Source organism: Vipera berus (assembly GCF_964194415.1).
Source record: "Vipera berus genome assembly, chromosome: 6".
NCBI classification, from domain to species: domain Eukaryota; kingdom Metazoa; phylum Chordata; class Lepidosauria; order Squamata; family Viperidae; genus Vipera; species Vipera berus.
Window position 1 is genome coordinate 51,852,073 of NC_138208.1, and position 22,482 is coordinate 51,874,554.

The following is a 22,482-nucleotide window of genomic DNA, read 5'->3' on the forward strand; positions in this document are numbered from 1 at the left end:
ATGCTAAGCATTTTTTCCTCTTTGTAGAGTAGTATAAAGTAAAAAAAACCCTAAATTTCAAATGGAGACTACTTTCTATTTTGTCAGTTAGATCAATATGAGAATGGAAATTCTTTACTGTTGTTTCCATAGCAATTTATCACTGCTACTGTCACAATTGACATCAGTTATCACAATGAACATTACCTCCAACTTAAGGCTTCAGAAATGCCAATTTCAGAGTCTGTGCACAATGACAACTACTTCTAGCTTAGTAGTAGAAATATCACTACAGTTTGTGTATGTTTTGGGAGTGGGAGGTTTAAAGAAAGATGTTAAGCTTATATATGAAAGATAACTCAGAAAGATTTGGCTAGCAGTTTATGAATTACTCTAGCAATTCCATAGCATAAAATCAAGACACTCCTATTTTTTTCTTATTCAAAACTATGGGAATTCTTTCATAGTAAAAATTGGAAATTTTCGATCTGATAGCCATAGCATTTTTTTTCCTGTGCAATGGGAATGCATGTATAGAGCTATGAAATATATGTCATGAAAAATCACAGAAATCAAAAAGGTTAAGAGCATCAGACAAACAGGGAAATATAATTACATGAAATAAATAATGTCAGTTACTATAAGGACAAACAAATGGCCTTAAGGCACACCATGAATGTCTGATCAAAGAATCACAAGTTTCCTTGTAGCAGAAAGGGATATACAGATGGTCACTGTGTACAAAGGATTATGGGCACAGATACAAAGTAAATTATATAATTCATGAATTAAACATGGGAGGAAAAAGGGGAAGATACAAATATTCCATGTCTTGTGGAAGTTGAGCAATGCTAAAAAAATCTATAAAAAATAAAACATGGAGTGGATCATGAAAAATATTTTTCATAACATACTATAATGAAAAATGCAGTCACCTGTACACTTTCCTATTTATAGTTCGCAAGAAAGGTAAAGGGCATCAAATATTATAAGGCATACTGAAATGGAATGAAGCTATGTAATAGCACTATTGTGTATTTGTGACAATGCAAAAATCAGCAGGAATCCATTGTTAGCAGGGTGCTTATTCGATCAAATCCCACTCCCAATGCATGAGACTGTCAATTGGTGTGCTGGGACTCTTTGGTAGAGAGAGATGTTATAGTTCAGCACCATAGCATATTTTGTGGGGGGGGGGAAACCTTTTCTAAGATTATTCTATAGTATTTCCAGTTTCAAAGCAGTTTAACTGGAATGGCTGGTGACAACCTTGGCCTAAATCATTGGCAATAAAACCTGGAACATGGCTTCAAGGCATACCACATAGTTCTGTTGAATCTAAGCAAGTTTGTGCCTGGTCAAGGCTGGAATAGAACTGGGAATCCTTTAAGTTCTGCAGTTACAGAAAAGCGGTGATAGAAATATAACTAAAAAATAAAAAGGTGGAACATTAGTCAATGTAAGGCAGGTTTTTATATTCACATACCTTATTATGCTTTTCTAAAAATATTTTGTTATATTTCTTATATTGAAAGAGAGGTTCCATATTTGTATGACAGCTCTAAAGAGCTTTGGTTTATATTCCTGGGAATATGCATGTATAACAAATCATTGGTAGAATTCATTGTGATCTCAAATAATGCATAATTCTTAATATTCTTGCAAGTCTATGTTCAGCTTACTAAAATCATTTGCATTCTACACAAGTGTAAAAATAATAGTTTTGCATGAAACCTTGAATAATATTTCACATAAAGGTATAGATCTGGTTTGAACAATGAAAAGTGGAAATTAAAGATAGATAAAATTCAGTTACCCCATCAATTCACGATAATAAATTGTGCTAGAACAAGTAATGTTTGTAGAGAATTCAAGAATACTTACTGCAGTTTACAGGATAAGTACAGATTTATAACCTATTGTGTAATTTCAAATGTAATTTCAGCATATCTTTTTTACAATGCTCACAGTAGAGAACATCAGCTGTATTAACAGGACTTCTTTATCAAAATTATCTCAAAACAAGCCACCAACCACTGTACAGATACAAACCACCACATTTTTTAAATTCATACATGAATATGAGGGAATTAAATTCCTTTGACAATCTATGGACATAAGCCCACAAAATCCTTAAATTGTATGATGTCAAAAACACAACCAGTCCTTCCCAAAGGGGAAAAGAGAAGAAACAACAAAGAAGTGGATCTGTGTTTGAGTGATGAACAAAACTTGTTTACACTTTCTATAAAACTCAGACATTCCAACAAAGTAATACTTTGAATATTGCCTCACTGAAGTAGTAAAAAGTAGATTGCTTTTATTTGTTTTGTGATTTCCAGATTTCCAGTATCTGTAGAAAAAAGATTGGGGAAAAAAAGTCATTTCATGGCACTATTTCATTGGATTTAGGCAATGGTATATTCTGTTGCTGTTGATTTTCCTTATTGACTTGGTAGCTGTGAAATCCATATGCTAATGCTTCTAATGATCAACCATTCCTTTTGGCTTTTGGTAACAAGTATTCTCATGCAGTTAATATCAAAAAGAACTTTGCGCTCCACACCTATGATTTCCAAATTTCCATTTTTAAATTCTCCTAGTCTCAGGAAGGTAGTACATTGCCTTTCCTTTTTGCCCCCAACAATTTTTTCCCCAACTTCCACTGCACCATGATGCAAAACATCATTTTGTCGGTCTTCAGTACCAGTGACAACTTTGATTCTGCTAATTTTAAGAGGCCTATCAAAGACAATGACATAAAAATCTCCAGTTGAGGGTGCTTTCGCCCAGAAGTATTCATCCACACTACTATATGCCTTGCTCGCCTCATAATTCTCAAATACATTCATATTGGTATGCAAGTTGGCAGGAGGATTATCTGGAAGGTCAAATGAATCCTCTTCAAAGTCATCATCTTTTAATTTATTTTCAGCTCCTTTGTAAGATGAGTAATATCCCATGTGCTGAAAAAGCGATGGTTTGAAACGTATGACATCCTTTTGAGCCAATAGCCCACGGAAATGTATCAGCAACCAATCACAAGGCATTTCCTGGTAGAACATCAATAAAAAATGAGCCAGGCGAGGGAGATCATGGGAATGATACAATTTCCCAATGTAACCCAACTTGGAAAATTCTAAAGTTACCCAGTAGCTTCCCTCTCGTGAAGTTATGACTTTCTTAATAACAGTCAAGAAGTTTTTGGCACATCGAACATCATCTTCTAACATTACATAATAATCAGAAAGGTTAGCACAAAAGTTAAGCAAGAATGCATAGTCAACATTTTGCTTGGAACGAAATTTCACCCGGTCTTCTGGATCATTGTAATTTCTCTTAAGCCCCTCCAGAGCTGGATAATATTCTTCTGGTGTATGGATTACCATTAATCTGCCAGCAATTACATGATGGGCAAATTTCTGTGAAATATCTTGAACCATGCTATCACACCAGGTGGAGTCAAATTCTGCCAGATGTACTACCACAGCAATTTCTTTCAGTTCTTCATAACTTGACTGCTCAAATATGGACTTGATTGTCTCCAGCAAATAATTCCCTTTTTTCCGTTTGACTGAAGATAATCCAATGGTAAGATATCCTGAATAATAATAACAAAAAATAAATGAATAAATAAATAAAAAATCAAGTTCTATAGAACTGAGCAATAAAAGCAAATTTGGTTCTTATTCATATCTGGAAGATAAAAACATAACCCAGAAATAATTGTGCATGCACAGCAGGACGTTTCCCTTTTTGCCTTTGTTGCTTTTGAAACAATCCTCCTTGCATATATCTCTTAGTGAACATTTTGCCTTGTCTGCCCATCCATCCATCTCCCTATCTCAAAAAATACAGGGCCTCTTACAGCTCAAGTGGTGTATTTTTATACTGTATGTGTTCAAGTGGGTGAGCTAAATTATGCTAAAATGTCTTCCATTGAAAGTGGTGGGATTTTAATTGTACTTAAGTCTATCTGGGTTCATGTAAGAATATATTCAAAGGGCGTTCCCCTGTTAAGTGAGATTACAGAGCCCTTTTCATTCTATTTGGATTGCACAAAAGCTTTTTATGTTCTGTGAAAAGCTTAATGGCATTGCCCTCTAAAAAGCTGATGAACTTACTTCTGCAACATTTTCTTTGTGACATTTAGAGTAGATAAAAAAACCTATTTGTTGTTAAGAAAATGGGAAAAAATCTGTTACTTACTTTTTCTTAGTAAAGGTGTACCAGCCAGATAGCGATAGGAAACATTTATTGATCCTGAGAAGTTGGACAGATCTTTAAAACTGTGAACATACCGCTCTGAATTTAATTGATGCGTTCCTGTATCTCTGATTAACTGCTTATCTCCATTCTAGAAGTTGGAAGAGAAAAGAAAAACAAAATAAAAGATACACAGCATAATTATTGTAAGAAGTGGAGGGGAAAAAAATCTAACAATATGAACAATGTTTTGTATTATTTATCTGCTTCAATCTTACTTTACATTTATTCCAGTTATAGACATGTTTAACGTGGCAGTTCCAAATGAAGACATTATCACTGACATCCAAAGGAGCATTAATCAAATTGAGCCAAAATGTGATAATTAATGCATAAAATGGAAATGCATATTTAAAAATATGAATCTTCTACTGGCATGCTGGATGGACCAAGATACAAACTGGATACTATATTTTCCCCATCTCTCCATTATCCTAAACAATTTCCTCTGATTTTATAAGCATTCTTTTTCCCATTATGCCTCAGTTATCAATTAAAACTAAGTTGGTACTATTCAAATCAACAGTATTGGAGATTTATGTCACTCGGTTTCCATGATATCTGAATACTTACAGGTTTAACAGTTGTAGAGTTGGAAATGAATGTTTGCTTAGTCCCTTTTCAGATTCAAGATCAGGAATGTAGAAGGTAGAAGGTGTTGGATCCTATGTATTATTGTGCCAAACTTACTAACTTACCTCTTTACTCCATTTCTAAAATTAATTACAATTATTTTTGTATAGCTGATGGGTGATGGTGTTCTATGATCCTCTAGGAAATGTTTTCAGAATTGAAAGGGCTGTTGTTAGGTTTCTCTAAACTGAGTCAACAAAAGACATCACAAATAGGTTTCCAAGACATGAAAGCTCAGATAAAATTGATTGATTATAAGAAAGGTAAATAAGTCATCGTTTAAGAACTCTAGTGATTGTTGTGAATGAATGCAAGATTTGCTTAGAGTGAAAATAAAGTTCAGATTCTCCTTACAATTATTTTTCCACCTGCCCATGCAGTCAAATAATCTAGAAGCATATCTTTTTTGGACAAGGACACTTTTCATCCATCTCTTGTTTTGGTAATAAACTCAATTAGTATCAGGATGTTTGTGTTTATTTGATGAACAGCCCTCAAAATAATAATAACATCAACATATCTGAGATAAAATGATATGGCCTGTCTTAGTGCATGGGAGAGTAATCCCTGGAACAGAGAGGACACCCTCTGTGATGAATGACATGTGCTATCTAAAAGATCAAATTTAATTTAATTTAATTTAATAATATTTCTATACCGCCCTTCTCCCTGAGGACTCAGGGCGGTTCACAGGGCAAGAGTAAAATACAAAATACAAATATTAAAAAGAAATTAAATGATTGCCCAATTTTAAAACAATTGGTATACAATTATAAAACCCCAAAGATAAAATTAAGAATACAAAAAATAAAAAAACCCACCAATCCCCATCAGGCTAGGCCGGCTTGTACAAACAAAAACATCTTGAGATCGCGACGAAAGGAGCGAAGATCGGGCGCCATCCGGAGCTCTACCGGTAACTGATTCCACAGCTCCGGAGCGCCCACAGAGAAGGCTCTCCCCCTGGGGGCCACCAATCGACATTCTCTGATCGGTGGCACCCTGAGGAGGCCCTCTCTGTGGGAACGCACAGGGCGCAGGGAGCTTGATGCCGGCAGCAGATGTTCCCTGAGGTACTCCGGCCCCCTGCCATGGAGGGCTTTGAACACCATTACTAGTACCTTGAATCTCACCCGGAAGGCAACTGGTAACCAATGCAGCTCACGGAGCAAAGGTGTAACGTGGGAGTATCGGGAGACTCCCAACACAACTCTCGCGGCTGCATTCTGTACCAGTTGGAGCTTCCGGGTGGTCCTCAAGGGCAGCCCCATGTAGAGAGCGTTGCAGTAGTCCAGACGAGAGGCCACGAGCGCATGAGTGACCGTGCATAAATCATCCCGGCTTAGATAGGGCCGCAACTGGCGCACCAGGCGAACCTGGGTGAAAGCCCCCCTAGTCACAGCTCCTATATGGTCTTCCAAGGTGAGCCGTGAATCTAGGAGGACTCCCAAGTTGCGAGCCCTATCTACGGGGGGTAATAGTTCACCCCCCATAGCAAGAGGTGGAATGTCCGAATAAACCCGGGATGAAGGTATGCAAAGCCACTCAGTCTTGTCGGGGTTGAGTTGAAGTCTGTTCCTCCCCATCCAGACCCAAACCGCCTCCAGGCAACGGGACATCACGTTGAGGGCATCACTGGGGTGGTTTGGGGTCGAAAGGAAAAGCTGGGTATCATCAGCATACTGATGATACCCAACTCCAAAACCACGAATGATCTCACCCAGCGGTTTCATGTAGATGTTGAACAGGAGAGGCGAGAGGACCGACCCCTGAGGAACTCCACAAACGAGAGACCTCGCGGTCGACCTCTGCCCTCCTGCCAACACCGACTGCGAACGTCCCTGGAGATAGGAGGAGAACCACTGTAAGACCGTGCCTCCCACTCCCAACAGAACACTATAAACATCTAGATATTTAACAGGTGGTTGATGAGGGGCTGAAGTGCAACAAACAACTGTTCTTGTTGTTAAAGACTTGACACAGTGGCAGGTAGGTATAGGTAGTTCTCAGGTATGGAACTACCAAAAATCTCTAAGGAGAAGGCAAGTAGTGTTAAATATTCCAAAATGTAATGGGCTAGAATCTAATCCCTTTTGTTTGAGAATAATGAACTCTGCCTATTTTTTTTTGCTTTGGTAACAGATTGAAGTTTTTTGTTTAGAATTGTCAAATTAATTAACTTTGATTCCTTTGAATCAATGGCAAAGAATCACAGGAGCCAATAGTATTCCATCTATGAGACAAGCAAGACTGCCAAAAGTCATAATTCAGTCTGTCTGTCAGTCTGTCTGTCTGTCTGTCTGTCTTAGGTATTAACTGATATATCTAGCAGTTTAGTGCATTTTTCCTACAGTTGCACCCAAAGTTATAGGAAAGAGGGCAGTGGATGTTATATTAGTAGGGGAAAATCGAGAAATTTAATGGATTTATGAAAATGACTAAGCTTGTATAACAAGGGAAAATCAAGGGTTGTATAGGAATTGTAAAATCAATATGTTTCTGATTTCTAGGATGAAATTAGGTTAAAGGATAAACTCTTATCCTTTAACCTCTGAAGACAGCTCCTGTAAATGGAAAAAATTGACTGACTCCAAATTGCATGGAACTTGAGTGTTTTAGACTGAAAATAAAAGTTTAAAATTCTTCTTATGACAGAGCTGAGATAGAAGGAGCTCTGCTCAGTTGCCCAACGTGCCATGCTAAAACAACATGAATGTCTCCATAAGGAAGTCCCGTGAGTTCACTCCAGTTTGATGTGGTCTTTTCTCCTTCAAGGCCATCTCTGATAGTCAATATTTCATTATTTAGCTAAATAATCATAAATCAAAATGTTGTCTTGCAATATGGTTATGGTTATTATTCTATTCTGTGTGGATATTTTGAACGTTAATTAATATTTCATTTAACAAAGTCAGATAGAGTGCTCAGTGTACCCCTGGCTTTTTACTATATGCAATATCTTGAGCAGTGATCAGATTAATAAAAAGAGAGTGATGTGATACTTTTATTGTAAAATTGGCTTTCTCCTACTCCTGGAAATAAGGCTAAAAGCTAGGATCTCAGATTTCTTTTGAAATAAGCACTGAATGTGTATTCACTAATATAAAATTTGATTGTCTGAACAATGCTTCCCTGTGATTTTTCTATCTCTTCTGTATAAGTGCCTTCTTTAATGCATCTCAAAGCCAGGTTTCCTCTACCGGTATTCTGGTCTACTTCTCAGGGGGATATTCATGCAAAAACTACTTTGTTGCAATTTCACCAAGGAGCTCTTGCACTGAATTTTAGTCCTTTTTCATGGAAGTTTAATGTGGTTAATGCTGGTAAGCAGTTTTAGTCATAGTGCATGCCTGGAAACAAGAGAAATTTAAATACACTTAAAAAATTCAAAGAAGTCAATGTCTCTGTGTTTTGTCTGCATCTTTTGAAAAGACTCAGCAGTAATGCAATCTATTTCCAATTCTGTGTGACTTCTCACGTCTTCCTTTGTCCCTTAGCTGCCTGTGCCAATTTTTTTCCCCATACCTTTCCCAAGGGAAGATTACAAAGCAAACTGAACTTCTTTCTTGTTCTCTCCTCTCTCACTGAGTCACTCTGAAAAAGATGACTGTTCATTCTCTGAAGGATACACACACACACACACACACACACACACACACACACATATTGGTAGGTTATATTAATTAAGATAAAACAATAGGACCAAGTGTAATACATAATGAGCTAAAGTGAAAGATATACTACATACGTTTCACTGACAGAGAAGCCGTGAAGCGACAATGGCATGTTTAGAAAAAGGACTTAGAAAAAGTCCTAACTGAGTGATTAAAACCAGGTCTTCATCTGGTACAAAATGCAAATATTATTAACATTAGGAAGGTCATTCTAACTTGTGTTGCACTTCTATTATCACTGCCTCAATCACTTTCACATGTTCATTCAGGATCCTAAGGAGCACACATCTAAGTACACTTGGAGAGTTTTAAAATGTTTGTTGTTTCCTATGCTTTGGGATTTCAAATACTAAAGCTTTCAGAAAACATAATGAAACCATTTATCTTCTTTATTAATCAGAAGACAAATAGTATAATGGAGAAATCAGAAGAGTTGAGAGTTGTGGTCACAAAGAGAAAAAAAAAGGAAAACAAAGAAACAAGCAAAGAAATCAAAAGTTTGATAAGAGCACAGTGGTTAGAATGCAGGCTGCTTCTGCTGACTGCCAGCTGCCAGCAGTTCGGCAGTTCAATTGTCAGCAGCTTGAGATTGACTCAGCCTTCCATCCTTCCGAGGTCAGTAAAATGAGGACTCAAATTGTTGGGGGCAATATGCTGACTCTGTAAACTGCTTAGAGAGGGCTGTAAAGCACTGTGAAGTGGTATATAAGTCTAAGTGCTAGTGCTGTTGCTAAAGTTCAACATCCATACTGGATCTATTTACAAATGAAAATAAACCATTAATTATTTTAACCATGGTTTGATGAATAAGCTAAAAACAAGACAGATGAGCAGGGTAATCATTTGGCCAATTTCTGATTTGTTGTATATCCTTTCTAAGGCAATCTTGCCTTGAACCTCTGTGGATTGATTTACAGGTTTGTTGCAAAACAAAACTAACCTAAAAGAGCCTTGGTGGAGCAGTGGGCTAATGCCTCCTTAAGTAACACCAGCTGCTTGCAATTAGTGCAGGTTCGCATCCCACCAGGCTCAAGGTTGACTCAGCCTTCCATCCTTCCGAGGTAGGTAAAATGAGGACCCAGATTGTTGGGGGCAATTAAGCTGACTTTGTAATAATGCCGCTTGGGGTGTGTGTGAAAGCCCTAATAAGCAGGCATATACATAGAATGAAGGCTACTGCTAAGCTTGTAAGCCGCCCTGAGTCTTCGGAGAAGGGTGGGATATAAATGGAATTTTTTTAAAAAAACAAACCTATCAATAAGCTATGATTTCCTGTTCATCTGACACACTAAACTAGAAGTAGGAAAAACATATTGTTTACTGGGAGCTGTAACTGAGCCAATATCATCTTTAGCTGAACTTTTTGGTAATGTTTTGCAGAAACAATGTCAATGATGTCATAATATCATTGATTCATAATGTCCCACCGCTAGCTATGGCAGGTCTTGAAGAAACATTGCAGAGAAATATTAGGGAAAAGTAGGAGAGTTTCTTCTTTTTCTAAAAAAAAATAAATCTGTAAAAATTGGTAGGAAACAATGCGTCTATATTTTTATATTTGAATTTTGATGGGTTGGTAGCTTTATGGAAGCTATAAAAATCTGATCTGATTATTTCTAAAGGTACTTTGCTGTTCAATGTGAATTCAGAATGCATCAAAAATTATGTATGAAATTGAGTTTTGAGGTGATGAAAAACATCAAAGCAAAATAGAAATTCTCAATCTTTATCTGCTTGTAGTCTGCTTAAACTATAATCTGCATTCCTACCTATAGTCAGCAGAAACTTGGTTTCATAATATATCTAAATGCATCCTCCGAATGGGCCTTAAAAATCTCAGGAGAATTAGACAAGCGAAGCTGAAACTTGGCAATTAAATGCATCAGTTTTGTTTTGAAAGAAACAATGAGGGACAAACCTTTTTTATTATTAAAAAAGACAAATTAAGTGTAAGACATCATGCCATCTGGGAAGTTCACATAAAGATCTGAAAACAAGCAAAACAGAAATAGCATAAAGTGCAATAAATAGAAAGCAACGGGATGCACCTAGAGGATCTCGAGTAATTAGCAAACCAAAGTGAATCAATGAATGTGACAAAAAACATGATATAAACCAGATCAAACTGAATCACAAGTGAGGGGGTGTGAATAAATAAAATCTTACAAAATATTTTAATGCAAACAGTGCCGTTAGAAGAAGCTATATTTCAAAACCCTAGTGGACTAAAAATGGCTAAACAGGGAGTTTTCTTACTTCTAAAAAAGAGATGTGATTGAAACTGGAATAGTCATCTACAAAAGCAAATTTTGTCAGTGATAAAATCTGTATCAAATCAAACATGAAGTACAGTCAGTTGGATTAAGTCAAATGGTCCTAAAAAAAATCAGGTTCTCTAGAAGTCTCCCATGGAAGAAGGAACTATAGAAGTCATTTTTGACTATACGGTTGTGAACATCAAATTATTACCCATCAATTCCATTTCTCTGGCTGGCAGAGAAATCTAGTTACATGCTGTTGAAAAGAGAATGATGGTATAGACAAACGTTTGACCTGCAAGCAATTTATATGTTCCTTGCCCTGATATTTCTTACTGAGTCTGAATTTTTTTTGAAGGAATCCAGTTTCTGAGAAAGAAGAACATATTTACAGCAGCACATGGAATTCTATTTCCACAGTGCTACAACTTCTGACCAACAGTAACCTTCATTATACTGAACATGGATTCTTAGGCTGGTACCAGACAACCCTTGACTTGCTGAGCCATCCTTTCAGAGATACTTCCTTATCTAAACAGGGAACCTAAATGACTATGGGAGGGCAAAAAAGTAGTGGGAGCAGAAGTGATTTCTGACTTCCTGCTGGCTTCCATATTGAATTTTCTACTGGGAATCTGGAAGGCAACATTAGAAATCTTCCCTTTTCCTTTCTCTTTCTCTTTCCCTTCCCAGCAGACAGGTAAATGATTACTGCTGGGTATGGGAAGGGCCATAGGCAGTTGTCGGATTCAGCTGGTTCATACCACTTCGGCAGAACAAGTAGCTTATTTTTTTGTTGCCCAGGCCCAGAATGGACTTTCAGAAGCAGCATCCACACAGAGAACCGGTTGTTCACATATTTGAATCTCTCCACTGGCCATAGGATCGCAACAGTGGCTGGGAAACTGGGAAAATGTCATGGAATGTCTAAAATGAGCATTATATGATACAGCCAGGTAACCCCAAAACAGACACAACTTCCCCGAATTTCATTCCTCTGGGTCCTGGATTTTGGATGCATATCTGAGTTAGTCTATTTGCAGGTACATTGGTTCAAAAACTGTTGCCCTGTGATGCATTGTTTCACGCAGTACAAGTTATGGGAATGAGAGTTTTAGCATTATATCAATTTGCTGTTCCATTTGTACTCAAAAAATCATGCAGGAATAAGGTTCTAACAGAGACTGTTATGTTTGTCTTAATTTGTCTTTTTGTCAGTGCACCCTTTCCTCATTTAGTAACTACAGTTTGTTCCAGTGACTTTGTTGTTAAGCAAAATGGTTGCTAAGTTAACATGTGACCAGGAGGAGGGGAGAGGAGGGAGGGAGACTGTGAAGACTGCTGGTTGCTGTCATCTAATTCAGGCAAAGCTCTCTCATGCAGCTATGCCAGCCTTACTGTGACTCCAGCATGCACTGTTGTCAGGCATAGAAATTTGGTAATGAGTCTGCAAATTGGTCAGGAAATGTTTTTTTTTTGTTTTACTATGGTTTATTATGCGTGGTGGCTCAGTGGGTTAGGATGCTGAGCTTGTCGATCAGAAGGTCGGCAGTTTGGCGGGTTGAATCCTGAGTGCCGCGTAACAGAGTGAGCGCCTGTTACTCGTCCCAGCTTCTGCCAACCTAGCAGTTTGAAAGCACGTAAAAATACAAGTAGAAAAATAGGGACCACTACGGTGGGAAGGTAACAGTGTTCCGTGAGCCTTTGGCGTCTAGTCAAGCCGGCCACATGACCATGGAGACGTCCTCGGACAAGCGCTGGCTCTTCGGCTTTGAAACGGAGATGAGCATCGGCCCTTAGAGTTGGAAATGACTAGCACGCATGTGCAGACAAACCTTTACCTTTACCTATGGTTTATTACTGGTTTATTTGCAAACAGTTACTGAGATAACTGTGCTTGTTAAACAAGGAGCTGGTATAAATGCTCCCTCCCTTACTAGTGTTGCTGCACAGAGATTTGATTTGAAGATTTGACCAAATTTATAAAGGGAAATGCCTTTCCAAAGTGGATTGACAATTTGAATCAAACCATTGAACTAGATGGCTCCAAATTAATTCAGTGATTTGGAAGGGGTTTGCCAACAATATTTAAAAATCCAGATCAAACTAATTGCAATTTGAATCAGATCATCAACTGAAAATTTAAATTAAACCAGAACTCTTTCTTTACACTACCCCAAACAATTCATTTCTTCCTTTGGAAGTTTGCACTTGATTTGCTTTCGTTTAGAAAGTCTGCTTGTTTTTGTTATCCTGTGCTGCTAAAGAGCAATTAATTTTATCTAATACCCAACTTACCAAGACGTAGCTATCTTCAATGTATAAGTTCAAGAACAACAAGCAAATGACAAGGACTCCTAGAAAGGATACAGCGGATCGTTTGCGCAAGCACCTCATTTTGTCCAAAAGCTTCAACGTACATTTCACATGGAGATACAGCACCTCCTAAGGGAGAAAAACATAGTAACTTTTGATTGGGGGATTTCACTATTGCTGGAAATTTGCTTTTTTGATTACATTTTAAACAAAATAAATAAATAAATTCATTTCTAGGTTGTAGTTATTCCATAATCTTGGAAAGACTTTGTAGGAGGATTTTTTTTAATCTGTTTGCTTTTTAAAATATGTTTCTAGTAATTTTAACTGATTTTTTTTAAAATTTTTGGCTAAAATGATCAGTTGCATTTTCTATCTTCAATAAAATAAGGAATACATTAAGGAATACAGTACTCTAGATATGGAAATAGTTCCCTGGAATTTCTACACAATCATCATGAAAACCAATCTAAGAACAATTTATGTTCATTTCTTTTCATAGAATACTATAATTTGGGGCAGATTACGTGTTACATAGAATGTAAACTTTTTAAATTGTTATTATTGTTTGTCTGTTTAAATGGAAAACAACATGTGCAGACTACTGGTTTGACATATAGAGCGGTTAGATAATTTAGTCAAATTACATTGGAAGGAAACAATATGTTAGCTAAAGGAAATTATCAAGGAAGTGAATAATGTAATTGACATGTTTTGATTTTTCTGCAATGAAGTTGTAATAATTGCCTTTTTACTAAAAATAACTTTTATTAGTAATGCTTTAAAAATCTTGTTAGTTTCTAAATAACCGATTTGGGTGGTTGATGCTTTGAAATAAATGCTGTACAATACACATGATATTGGGAATACCTTCTCAAACAGGGGTATCAAACTGCCAGCCCATGGGCCAGTTTCATCATACTGAAGCTGCACCCACCACATTGCCAGCAATGCAAAAAGAGTCACGATACATCGTGACACGTTACGTGAAATGGCGAGTTTGACACCCATGTTCTAAAAGATGAGCCTGGGGAAAAAATATATGGCTGCTTTAATGATTTAAGCAAAGGTACTTTGAATCTGCTCTCATGCATTGCAAAGACTTTTCGAAGCACAAGTAAAGTTCTACAACTCAATAATACTCTAAGTGATTTTGCTGCAATTAAAACATCATGGTTTACCAAATTATTAATGAGTGGTGCCAATTAAAGTGGATTGCATTAGCTGCTTCACAAGTTAAAAAATCTAATTCATGTTTCAAAGGTGAAAGTGCATTGCCATTTTGTTCCTCATGCTATACAGGAAAAATAAAAGTATATAACCCTATAGATATATATGTAGATGGTAAACAAATGCACATATTTATGTACAATACAGTACATTAAGTACAATATCTGAAAGAAAATAATACCAAAAATGCTGAGTTTCAAAAATAGAATAAAAATAAATTGTTGGTTATATCTAGAATGGCAGTACCATTTTGTTGAAAAAAAAACCTTTCCTAACTTCATTACTAATTGTTCTGAAATCACTAGATGGCAGTATGGACTTATAGTTGTTGTTTCTGCATCTATTTTACCTCTTTACAATTAGGTTACAAAAATGCATCATTTCACCTTTTTTTTTTCTTGTTAACGCATTTTGGACTAAATCTGATTTAACACTTTTCCCTCAAAAGAAACTTACAAGATATTAAAAAGGTTACATCAGAATTCAAAACTGATGTGGATTTTTTTTCTCTATGGGTGAGGAAAAAATGTAAGGCAAAGACAAAAGCTGTCTGCTCACTAAAAAGGCTGTTTCCAAAATTCATTAACCATGTGGCTGCATATGCCACAGAAATAGAACAGTGAAAATAATTTATTTGAAATTGTATATTGCATTTTAGAGAGATTATTTATGCACACTTTACAAGAAAATAGAGAAAACAAAGAGAATAAAACAGGAGGAATGAAAAGATAAGCAGTTTTGCAAAATATAAATATTATTTCACCTCCAAATCTGTGAAAAAAGATGCAACACAATAAGGCTGGCTGAATAAGAGATACAATTTTATTAATTAATTTGGAGATTCTTTAGGGGAGATATGTTCATTCATTCATTCATTCATTCATTCATTCATTCATTCATTCCATTTCTACACTGCCAAACTCTAGTATTATAACAGACTTCTTTCTTTTCACTTGTTCTGCAGAGGTCCATACTACTAAATGTTAAGGATGGAGAATGTCTCCTCACTTTTTTAAGTTCCTCCTGCTTGACTCAAAGTATCAAATCTATAATTCGAAGTTATCTTTGTTCCATACTGTTGATTTACCTTAAAAGTACGTCTAAAGCTTCTGGTTACAGTAATCCTTGTCATTAAGGAAGTTGTCACAGATAAAGGGTGATCCAACTGTTGGGTCACCACAAGTCAATGAGATAAATGTAAAAATGCATATACATCAGAATTCTGCTACAATGGATCAGTGACCTATCTGGTCCACCAATCTGTTCCCAAAGTGACCAGTGTTCAAAAGTAGGATACTAACTGCACTGTTTTTTATTTACAGGTGAAACTCGAAAAATTAGAATACGGTGCAAAAGTTCATTTATTTCAGTAATGCAACTTAAAAGGGGAAACTAATATATGAGATAGACTCATTACATACAAAGCAAGATAGTTCAAGCCATGATTTGTCATAATTGTGATGATTATGGCTTACAGCTCATGAAAACCCCAAATCCACAATCTCAGTAAATTAGATTACATGCAATCAATAAAACAAGGAGTGTACATAGAACAATATTGGACCTCTGAAAAGTATAAGCATGCATATGTACTCAGTACTTGGTTTGGGCCCCTTTTGCAGCAATTACTGCCTCAATGCGGCGTGGCATGGAAGCTATCAGCCTGTGGCACTGCTGAGGTGTTATGGAAGACCAGGATGCTTCAATAGCAGCCTTCAGCTCTTCTGCATTGTTCGGTCTCATGTCTCTCATCTTTCTCTTGGCAATGCCCCATAGATTCTCTATGGGGTTCAGGGCAGGCGAGTTTGCTGGCCAATCAAGCACAGTAATCCCACGGTCATTGAACCAGTTCTGTAGAGAGAGGTTTTCTGTGGACCGTAAGGGGCGTGGTTTCATGGACTGCCTGCATCCCACGGATGGGGCTTTGCTTGTTTGCATGGCCCAGTTTCTGGCATGCTGCAGCCCGGTACTGGTCCACGGACCGGGGGTTGGGGACCCCTGTCCTAAGCTAATGTTCCCAATACTAAAAATTTCTAGTAATCACTGAAGTTCTTACACTTCATAACTTTCAAATCAGACCAATGAGTACCCAGCTATAGAATTCACTTCAATCAGATTAACGGAGGAAACAGACCCTGTTTCTTAATTCAAGCAGGACAGAGGCACCTGAGCTTTAATTGTTGTGTCACTTTATTCCTGGTTGTTCTGTGATCTTTTTAGCTTGGTTCCTTTTCCAGAACCAAATGGAAGCATTGAGACAAGCTGTTTGGGAAACATTCAAATAAAATGCATGGCATTAAAATGTGTGTGAACAGAGAGCTTGTGTCTGTGAGCTTTTCTCTAATGCTAAAGTAATTACAAGATAATCTTAGCTCTAAAACAATATGCACATTAAAACACATTTGCTAATGTTCTTAGCTTTTTAAAAAAGTAATGACATAAAGTTAAAACTAAAAAAAAAACCACCAAGAATACTGGGTACTAACAATGCACAGTATTTGCTTCCTTGGTGTCACTTTGGATATATACTGTATGGTTCAGTCTCATGCTCTGCTTAGCTGAGGTCATTATCTAGAAGAGCTGATGCAAGCAGACCTTCACCATCACTCATATACAAGGACACATTTTCTTCTGATTCCAGTATGGTATAGTTCAGCTCTAGCATGTTGCTGCATCTTCTCCTATGCCACTATTTAGCAGCCCTGTTTGTCACATCTATGGAGCCATCAAATTGCACTGTGTATCTTGCATTAAAGTGCTATTTAGAAAATATGGATGGTGCAAAGGAAATGCAGAGTTCTGTCTGGTTACAGCTCACATAATGCATTTTATTGTTTGGGAAACAGTGGTTGTTAACAAGATTACTATCAAATATGATGGATTTTTTTTACAATGTACAGTGTATAATTTCCTTAGATTTTATCAGAACAGATAATCTGACTAATTATGAAGATTTGTTTTAAAGGTTATAATCTGTGGGAACCTTAGTGCTGAGTTTGTTTTCTTGCAGACATTTCATTATCCAACCAGGTAACTTCATTGGTGCTAGAAGGAAGTGGGGTTTGCTCTCTGTTAATATATAAGTGGCTTGCCCTGTCAGTGTTGGTGGGAACATCCTTAGTAGGTCCTTGATTAGGCTATTGACTTCTTACTGCTTGTTGATCTGGAATTAATCCTGGTTTTAATCTCTGCTTATTTGGGTGTTGATTGCTGGTCAGCAGGTGTTCGTCTTTTTCTTTCCTTTTTAGCTTTTTGATTCTCTTTTGAATGGTATGTAAATATTGTTTATCTCTATATGCCTGTTGATGGCTGATTTGTCTAAGTGCCAGGCTTTCAGGAATTCTCTAATGTTTTTGGACTTATCTTAGTGTAAGTTGCTCACAGTTTCTCAGTTGAAACTATGATTAAATTTGTCCATGTCTTATGACATTAAGGAGTTTTCATCATGTCTTCTGACTGCTAGTTAGTGTTCACTGATGTGCTCTGGTAATCTTCTACTTGTGTGTCCTACATCGTGGCTGTTAAAGCTCTTACACTAAATGTAAATGTTGTAAATGGCTCCTGCCTTTTCTTCTTGTGCATCTGGGTCTTTTGGTTTACTTAAGATGTTTTGGTTCGTGTGCTACAGTCTTGCCATACGGTTGTTCCTGAGATGTTTGTATATAATAATAATGATAATGATAATGATAATGATAATGATAATGATAATGATGATGATGATGATGATGATGATAATAATAATGATGATAATAATAATAATAATAATAATAATAATAATAATAATAATAATAATAATAATAATAATAATAATAATAATAATAAAGTTGGAAGGGACCTTGGAGGTCATCTAGTCCAACCCTCTGCTCAGGCAGGAAACCCTGTACCATTTTGGACAAATAGCTTGAGGAGGGACTCAAGCTATTCTCCAAAGTGCCCAAACGCAGAACAAGAAACAACGGATGGAAACTAATCAAGGAGAGAAGCAACCTAGAACTAAGGAGAAACTTCCTGACAGTTAGAACAATTAATCAGTGGAACAACCTGCTTCCAGAAGCTGTGAATGCTCCAACACTGGAAGTTTTTAAGAAGAGACTGGACAGCCATTTGTCCGAAATGGTATAGGGTTTCCTGCCTGAGCAGGGGGTTGGACTAGATGACCTCCAAGGTTCCTTCCAACTTTATTATTATTATTATTAAATGGCTGTCCAGTCTCTTCTTAAAAACTTCCAGTGTTGGAGCATTCACCGCTTCTGGAGGCAGGTTGTTCCACTGATTAATTGTTCTAACTGTCAGGAAGTTTCTCCTTAGTTCTAGGTTGCTTCTCTCCTTGATTAGTTTCCATCCATTGCTTCTTGTCCTGCCTTTGGCCACTTTGGAGAATATATGGCAGTGTTATCTTTTTCATGGGTGTTGGTTGGGCTAAGTTGAATTGAGTGGTCAAGCATTTTTTATAAAGTTGCTTGAGTATCTATTTTGTTGGGAGATGTTGTATCCTTTGTCTGTTTCCTTATCCTGATAATCAGGATCACTGATCTAAAGAGTGTTCTTACACAGCTTTTCTTGTAGGAGGTTGGGTTGCTACTTTGATAGTGAAGCACTTGGTTTCTGTGAGTGGTTTGATGATAGACTTGTGTTTCTAATTTGCTATATTGCCTCTGCTGATGCATATATCCAGAAAGGGTAGTGTCCTATGTTCTTCTTCCCTTATGAATTTTATTCCTTTGAAAATGTTGTTGATTATTCCTTTGAAAATGTTGTTGATTATTTCATATATCAACTCTAGTTGTTCCTTTTTCATTATGACAAAAGTGTCATTTACATACCTGATCCATACTAGGGTTGTATGTATGGGAGTGCTATACTTTCTAGACATTGCATTACAGGCTCTGTTATGAATCCTGAAAGTGGTGATTTGTGGTTATATTTGTCAAACGGAAAGTAAGCAGTAAGGAAAAGGTTAAGGAGCATGATTCTGGGTATTTCATTTTTAGAATTAGTTTAGATCATGTGTGTTGTGTAGTAGTGCTGCCATGGATTCTTTTATTAATTCTGAGTCTATAAATGCAAAGAGTGCTATGCCATCAAATGGAACAATGATCTTATCTTCTATTATCAATTCTCTGATTCTTTTGAGGCAAAGTGGGAGCTGATAGAATATTGCTTCCTTTTGTCAGATGTTCAGTCTTTTTTGTCAGTTATTTAGTTATGTTGTAGGTTGGGGTCCCTGATAATGATAGAATTGCACAGAGACATATTTCAGGCTAAAGGAACTTTGGGGCATTCATAGAAGTGTAGGAGAATGGGTCCACTGCTTTTCATCTACCACTATTCTTCTTTTGTGATTTGGATTGATTTTAACTTGGAATGTAGGTTTCTTTGTCTTCCAATATTTCTTTGGCTTTTTGTATATATTGTGATCTGTCCATCATAACCATGGTTTTCCCTTTGTTTAGAGGTAGGATGATGATGGTTTGTCTGTAACAGAACAGAAACAGAACCAACTCAAAGCAGAAGACAGAGCAGCCCTCAAAAACCTAAAAGACCAAACCATCATCATCCTACCAGCAGATATATCAGAATGACATATTTTGGTGGAGCAGTGGGCTAATGCCTCCTTAGGTAACACCAGCTGCCTGCAATTAGTGCAGGTTCGCATCCCACCAGGCTCAAGGTTGACTCAGCCTTCCATCCTTCCAAGGTAGGTAAAATGAGGACCCAGATTGTTGGGGGCAATAAGCTGACTTTGAAATAATGCTGCTGGGGGGGGGCAAAAGCCCTAATAAGCAGGCATATACATAGAATGAAGGCTATTGCTAAGCACATTGATTTGTGCTTTAGATTGTAAGCCACCCTGAGTCTTCTGAGAAGGGCGGGATATAAATGTGATTAAAAAAAACCAAAACATTATTTTAAAACAATGCATCAAAACTTCACCACCATCGAAACTTAGAAAAAAATTATGTCCATCAATATTTGGGTGATATTATAATCATTTAGTTAATTTTATCCTGTCTTTATTTTTTTCATAAATAATACTCCTATTTTCCTTGCAACAACAAATCTGTGAGGAAGGTTGGTTTGAGAAAGAGTGACTGGCCTAAAGTTATCCAGTCAGCTTCCATGCCTTAGGTGGGATTAGAACTCACAATCTCCCATTTTCTAGCCTGGTGCCCTACCACTAAACCAAACTGGCTCCTACATCTACATTTCTTGAACATATTACTTCATATTTGTTTATTTTTTCATGAGAGAGTTGCAACATATTACATCTTTCAATTGATATGATCACCCATCTTCAAGCATGTTCAATTTTATATTTCTATTGTTCCTCTTTAAAAGCTGTTAATGATGCCCCCAGGACTGTGTATTATTGCCTTCGTCAAACTTCAGAAGAGAAATGATATTTCTAAACACTATCAAAATAACAGCATGTCTCCCATGGATAATATTAAATTAAATTAAATAGGACACATAATTTCAAAGTCATTAAACAGATTTCTTGCTAACGAAGTGAGAAACAGTGCAGGCAAAAAAGTATATTGAATATCAAAATATAGGTTGTGATTTATAATAAAACTTTATTGTACAAAAGAAAATATGGCAGATTTCCCCAAATTGTATATTTATTATCAATCCAAAAAGAGAAGGAAAATATCAAAAGGGGAAGGGAGGGGAGGGAAGAGGTCAAGACAGGCTTGGGATAGGGTGAGGTGGGAGTTGTAGAAGGTTTACTTGGGAAAATTTCCTTCCTTCCTTCCTTCCTTCCTTCCTTCCTTCCTTCCTTCCTTCCTTCCTTCCTTCCTTCCTCCCTCCCTCCCTCCCTGCTTCCTTCCTTCCTTCCTTCCTTCCTTCCTTCCTTCCTTCCTTCCTTCCTTCCTTCCTTCCTTCCTTCCTTCCTTCCTTCCTTCCTTCCACTATTTACTTCATTTAAAAAGTGGATTAATTTAAAAAATAAAAAAGTAAAAAAAGAGAAACTCTCCTGTATTTCTCAAAGAAGTAATGCTTTCTTGGGGCAGTAGTCCTGCTCTCTCTCATCATTCTTTTCTCACAATCCTGCAGGAATTGCAGTGAGCCTATCCTGAGACGCTGCAATGTCAAGAACAGCCTTTCATACCTACAAGTCACATAGAGCTGAAAAAGAAGTTTAAAAAACAAAGTCAAAATCAAATGAAAAAACTATTTCCAAATAGTAGTTTCACTTTGAAAATGGCACCTATTTTATTTATTTATTTGTTTCGATTTATATACCGCCCTTTTCCCGAGGGACTCAGGGTGGTTTACAGGGCAAATTAAAACAGTGCAATGTACAAATTAAAATAAAATAAAATTAATAGGCCCAAAAGAGTTTAAAATTTAAAATTTAAAACCTTAAAACCCCTCAGTCCAGGCTGGCTAACTCAAATAGCCAGGTTTTTAGGTCCCGGCGAAACGAGTGAAGGTCGGGGGCGATCCGGAGTTCCACAGGCAGTTGATTCCATAGGGCAGGTGTGCCCACAGAGAACGCCCTCCCCTTGGGGATTTTCACAGGGGAAGAATGTTTTAAGTAGATTGAAAGAAGAACGTGCATCAAAAGATTCAGAGGACGCACATAGCAAGAAAATGCCAGTAAATATAATTTCCAGGGGTGACTCTGTGTTCCATTCCCATCAGAATCTGCCTTGAAATATATTTTGGCAAGGATGCAAAGGAAAGTTGTTGGGGATTGGCCATGAACCAATGCCTTGCCTGTAAACAAATGCTTTTTTTTTTGAAGTAAGTGTAGTGGTTTGCTTTCCTGTCATTCTGCTCCATTCAAGAAAAGGATCTAGAACATTCTATCTCAACCTTGGGAATTTAAGATGCATGGATTTCAATTCATAGAATTCCCCAATCAGCATGCTGGCTGGGGAAGTCTGGAATTTTTAAGTTCCCAAGGTTGGAACTTTAAGCGTTTAAAGTTCCCAAGGTTGAGAACACTGGTCTAGCACAATGCCATAGGTGGCTCTATATTTTCCCTTCTGATATGCATCATAGTTCAATTTAAGCAAAAGAAATAAAAATAAAATAAAAAGGAGATATTGTGTTGAAATCCTTTTTGAAGCCAAGAAGGAAATGTTCCCAAAATAAAAAAAAACCCTCACATAAAA

The 22,482-nt window shown here is 37.0% G+C and overlaps 1 protein-coding gene across 1 annotated transcript; it reads right to left on the reverse strand.

The window, feature by feature from the left end:
* Positions 1 to 2,423: 2,423 nt before the first annotated feature.
* On the reverse strand, positions 2,424 to 13,222 carry MGAT4C (MGAT4 family member C; the record flags this gene model as incomplete). Its single annotated transcript, XM_081330354.1, has 3 exons — positions 13,109 to 13,222; positions 4,189 to 4,336; positions 2,424 to 3,580 (listed from the first exon to the last, which is right to left on the reverse strand). The coding sequence occupies exons 1-3, from the start codon at positions 13,205 to 13,207 to the stop codon at positions 2,424 to 2,426; spliced, it is 1,404 nt and encodes a 467-aa protein (XP_081186480.1). The 5' UTR covers positions 13,208 to 13,222.
* Positions 13,223 to 22,482: the final 9,260 nt, after the last annotated feature.